Source organism: Chroicocephalus ridibundus, chromosome 8 (genome assembly GCF_963924245.1).
Source record: "Chroicocephalus ridibundus chromosome 8, bChrRid1.1, whole genome shotgun sequence".
NCBI lineage: Eukaryota > Metazoa > Chordata > Aves > Charadriiformes > Laridae > Chroicocephalus > Chroicocephalus ridibundus.
This window is the reverse complement of record NC_086291.1, coordinates 17,986,795-17,992,075: the sequence shown is the minus strand read 5'-3', so window position 1 is coordinate 17,992,075 and position 5,281 is coordinate 17,986,795. Positions and strand designations below refer to the sequence as shown.

Genomic DNA, 5,281 nt, shown 5'->3' with positions numbered 1-5,281 from the left:
CTTAACCATTTTGTGAATATCACTGCAACTCGACATGCCCATAGTGGTCCACACGCCGGGAACTGGAACGTGCTCCACAGAATGGTAGAGTTAGCTTCATACTGATGGACTCGGTCACAAGGCTGCTTAAATACTTGCTTGCTTGGGAATTTTTAATATCTAGTGTGGTTTTAATTTTTGTAGTTAGCTGTACAGTGCTGCGTGGATGACTTAACCCGGAATGCAAGCAGTTGCTGAAAAGCTGTTTGAATATTTGCACGACTGCTGCTGAAGATTTCCAAACTTGTGAAAGCATTAGTCACGTCCTTGGCACAGTCTCCCTGATTTTCACTGATGTCTCTCTGCTTTGCTTCTGTGAATTTGACATAATGATGAAGCAGATAAATATAAGGACTGCTACTTTAGTTGAATTCCTGACACCTTTGTGATGCTAGATACTGTACAGAGGAAGGTAAAAAATATTTCTGGTAAAAGTTTCTGTTAAACGTTCTGCCCTGTCAGCCTGCCCTACAGCCTGGCTGGCCAGCGCTTCCGCTTTTGGCTGTCACGCTGTGAGTGAGCACTTGCTTGTGTGAAAGGATGCACCAGGTGCTGAGGAGCGAAGGCCAGAAGTATCCAGCCGGCACCAAACTAACAGCTTTGAAAACTAGTTGCCTCCTGACAGAGTCCCTTTGTGTGCAAAGCAACAAATGTACTTAACTGGGAGTCTTCTGGTTCCTGAGTTAATTTTGTATCACAGGTGCAAATTCATTTTAATTATTGATATGAGCAGCTGAGGGGTCAGCTTGCTATGCATCTGGTCCGAAGCCATCCAGAGAGAGGGCTGGGTGTCCAGCGCTAATAGCGCTAATTATCAATAGCCCCCACTGTTTTCTTTCTCCTTTGGTTTTAATCCTCTTCTGCTGGTCGAGACTATTGAAATGTGGCAGCTCAACATTTTTTTCTGTAAACAAATAACAAAGGCCGTACAGTTCTGTTAACGCTACTGAAGCTGTTGGTTGCAGTCATAAAAAATTCTGTTGCGGCTGTTAAAGGTGGTGGTGTGGGTAGTTTGGAGGGACTGTATTCTAATGTAGTTCCTTAAACTTTGTTGCAACGTTTTCTTACCTGGGCTTTCCCTGTCTTGTTCTGAGCTACTCTGCCTCCCTCCTCTGTGGCGAAGGCGTGATGCTGTGAATAGGCGGGGCCTGACCTTTGATGTTCTGTTACAGCTTGGAAATACAAAGGTGAAAGGTGTTGTTTTTTTTTTTTATCACGAGTGTACTTTCCAGCACAGATCAGTGTGTTAAGTCTACTACCTGCAGTTTAAAAATGGCTGAAACTTACATTTACCATAATGCTCTTATTTGAAATGCTTTCAGGCATTATGCCTGAGCACTTGCCACATGAGTGTTGAGTGTTTGCAGTTGGAATTGTTACATACAGCAAAAGCTGGCTGGACTGAAATGTAAATCTGTCTGTGCAGAGCTCTGGAGTGCAGCAGATGGAGGCAGGGACGTCCTGTCCTGGCTTGACCCTGCCTCTTCCTGCAATTCCACAAGCAGTTCCTGTACCGGAGATGGTAGTAACTGCGCCGCCCAAAGAGGTAGAACTGGGAGCACGCTTGAAGGGGCTGTAGATTTCTGAAACCAGCTCCTGCTGGTACCAGTAGGCCATTGTTAACGTGAAGCATTCCAGCATAAGAAAAGATTTTAACTCCAAATTAATTTTTAGGCAGTTACGAGCCCTTTAGTAAGCTGCTCTGATGAAGCAGAGGAATTTGGTTTCTCGTTCAGACACGAGCTCTCGGTGTTGCTGGCTGGAGCAGTTGTCGGCAGGGTGGGGGGCGCACCAGGGGCTCAGGGTGGCAGGGATCGGTGTGGAGAGCTGGAGAGGAGGCTGTTGCAGCTCTGCAGTGTGTTTTAGCAAATTAATTACCTTCTTGTTACCAAAGTGAAGTGGTAGTAGAGGCTGTATGACAAGTCGAGCCTAAAGTGTAAGCGAAGAGAGTGGCTGCAGTTCAGGTGTTTGTAGGTTTCGGCTCTCTGCTGGTGTGCGCAAGCCCTCGCTGGGAGGTGGTTGCGCCGGGAGCCTGGGAGAAGGCAGGAGCGCTGAGGGACTGCATTCCCCACGCACACCAAAGGCAAGGGCAGAGTCTCTTCGGGCACTTCCTATGTTGATTCAACTGTGATTTAGACTAGATATTTAACACCGTCTGGATCTTCATCTGGAGCCAGCCAGAGCACGGACGGATTGCTTAGTTCAGTATTGAAGTTAAGTGTCTCCAGGCAATGCTCTCATGTGAAATTTGTTCTGAAGAGCAATGCACTCAGAAAAGCAGGCTTTATTCTCTGCTTAAAGAACAAGCTTGTGGGCTGGGTATAGGTTCTTGTTTGTTTACAGAGCTTTCCTATATAATGGGGGGGGGGGGGAGGGCAAGAGACTACAATGAAGAAATACCCAGGAGGGGAGTGGGCACTGTCTCCCCCCGCCCCCAGAGGAAGCCTATGAAGGGAGACTGCAGATTCCAGCTGGCCAGAGTTCAGTAGATGTGTCTTCTGCTCCTTCAGAAGGACTGCTCACCCAAGCAAGAGGAGGCTACTTTCCTTCAGCCTCAGATAGAAAGGTATGCGCAGAGGTAATTAATTTTTTTTTTTTTTTTTTTTTTTTTTAATGAATGGAAGTACACTGAGCTACCACTAAGAGACTGGGTTTCTGTAAGTCCCCTCCTGATTGCAAGTTCTTTTCTGAAGTCACCTGTGGAGAAAACATGACAAGTCACTTCAAGAAACAGCAAAATCATGTTTGGGACACAATTTACAAATTACTCTATTTAAAACTTTAATTTGTGATATTAATGACTGCAAAACACTTAGAATGACATTTGTTAAAGGCACATTTCATTTTAATGCATAGTGTACCATTCTAAAATATCCTAATTTCCTTACAAAGTGCTTGAGCAGCCACATACAGATAAAGTATAGCAAAATATATTTACAATCTAGAGTTTAAAATCTTAATCTGCCTAAAAATATTTAAAAAACTACAGAGATAAAATTAGTGCTTTCTTTCAGCTTAACTGGGTGAACATACCCTGCCCTCTAATTTTTTTTAATTTTTTTTTTTTAGTGATTTACTTAGATTAAAAAAAGATTTCTGTACAAGATGTAGTTACAAAAAGGTATTTTTGAGGATACTTTCATAAGTGTTAAGCACCCTGTTAGATGCTCATCTATATATTTGGGAACCAAAAAGGGTGAGCTGACTGTACCTCAAAAGTACTGGTTTCAGCTAGATACAGGAACATAATTTCTTTCTTATTAATTAGAATCTGGGAACAAGTAATGCTGCAAAGTTGGATGACTCTGCCAAACATGATTCGATTCATAGAGCTGGTAAAGACGCCTTCCTGGTTCCTGCGGGGGAAGATGCCTGATTTAGACCCAGTAACCATTTTATTATTTTTTTTTCCCTAAGCCTCTCCCCTGTTTGCCCTGCAGGTCTAAACAAACACCTTGGTGTTACACACTCGAGCGCTTGCGTTTCTGCTTTGAATGCCTAAAATTACAAGTTTTAATTCATTTGAGTGGTGATTCTCACTGTCTTAGCCCACGAACAGCGACCTCCTGGCTGGGATGAACCTGGGAGCGGACACACGCAGTCGGCTCCGACCCGTGCTCGAGCTAAGGGCCACGCGGGAAACCTGACTTCTGAGAACTAATGTTTGCCCACAGAACACCAGATGCCAAAAACCGGTCTTGGTTCACAAGTATGCACAGTGTCTGGTCTAAATTATTTTTCAACTTTTGAGGTACAGCTTTTAGTGTTAGGGGGTTTATAAAATATACACTGTTTTTATCAAAAATATTTATACATTCTGTTACAACGTATTGCTCTTACTCTCAGTAACTGCCAATCTAAGTTCTGGAGTTCAGCGGCCTGTATGTATACAGGTGTTTCTTTTCACTCGGAGTTCTGTGTTGTTCACTCGGCCACTGTGCAAAATTAATGAAGTGGTATAATTAAATTACTTGCCCGGACATAAGAATGCATTACAACTTCCACATATACATGTTCACAGCATGTATACATTGAAAATCCTCATGTTTTCTAAATGTGCTATGATATTGTACAGCAGAGAGAGGATGACGTGGGTGGTTAGACAGAGACTGGGTCACTTCGCTGTCCCCTGGGGGACGGGGAAAGGCAGGGGTTGGAGTACAGGAGCGGAGGGGCTTGGGAAACGCGTATGCTTTGCTCTTTGTGGTTAGACTGAGCAATGTCCTTGTCACGTTCTTCATATCAACCAGGGCTTTAAGCCATGCTTAAAAAGCTTGAAGGCAAAACTGTTTGGCAAGTGGCTTTGGTAAACTTCTAGATTTTTCTGGATTTTTCTTTGTAATGGAAGCACTTACGCTGCTGTTATCTCGAAGGCAAGGCATTTAACATTTTTCCTAATAAATATCATAGAAAATTTACAAAACAAGGCATATCTGTTCTCAATACCATTATTTTAAGAACAAAAGATGAAAGTGTACATAGAAATGTGTAGTTTTATAGACTGCACAAGATAATATTGAACTGAAATTATTTGCCTTCTCCAGCTAGAACCGTGTTCTGTGCGAGTGTCATCAGTATCCCAAACTTCCCTTTCAGTGTGGATGAGCAGAGAGAAGCGATTCCCTAGCTCACAGTCTGCTTTTCCCACTTAAGGCAGATACTTGAAAGAGGGATGTTATCTGCTGTGGGGAGTGAGAGCAACAGTACAGATCCACGTGTGCCCATGCGCGGGAAGCTTAATACAGCCTGGGTTCACCAACTCAGCTTAAGAACTCCACAGACCTGCTTTCCAGTGCTCAGATAAAAAACAATATACAAAGAGGCCACTCTCCACAAGAGTGTTAAAACAGTACTTAAAAGGATCTTCATGTGACATAAAAAACCCAGAAGCTACAGGTGGCACAGAGAGCAATTGAAGGGTGGGTATTCTTCTGAGAGAGGCATTCTTGTGAGCCAGTCAGCTGGGGTTTCACAGTGTCTGGAAGTTAACACCAATCAGCAATGTAATCAAAATCTCTGAACATTTCCTGCTCTTCTTCCGAAAGTATCCTTGGTTCCCGAGGTGGAGTGAGGATCGGTGCTTCAGAGGTAAATTCGTCATCAAAATTACTAACATCTTCTCGTCCTCTAATGGTGGGTACAAAAGGAGGCTTCACCTTCTTGGCCAGTAAAGCATTCCAATCTATTAGCTGTAAAATAAAGCAACTGATGTTTAGTTTCCTGTCTGTGCTCCTCAGTGTCC

General features: G+C 43.5%; 1 protein-coding gene across 3 annotated transcripts in view; it reads right to left on the bottom strand.

Moving 5' to 3' along the window:
* Nucleotides 1-135: 135 nt before the first annotated feature.
* PKN2 (protein kinase N2) overlaps nucleotides 136-5,281 on the bottom strand; it is a 60,147-nt gene continuing 55,001 nt past the window's right edge. The window contains exons 22-24 of one of the 3 annotated variants that reach the window (XR_010072343.1): nucleotides 3,251-5,228; nucleotides 1,108-2,736; nucleotides 136-943 (exon numbers count right to left, since the gene is read on the bottom strand). Coding sequence is in view for 1 of the 3 variants with exons in the window: in XM_063344886.1 (XP_063200956.1) it covers nucleotides 5,025-5,228 (204 nt within the window). In the remaining 2 variants the exon portion in view is untranslated. Of the gene's footprint in view, nucleotides 2,737-2,790; nucleotides 5,229-5,281 lie in introns of those variants that run through there. The other 2 variants (XR_010072342.1, XM_063344886.1) reach the window with 2 other exon arrangements.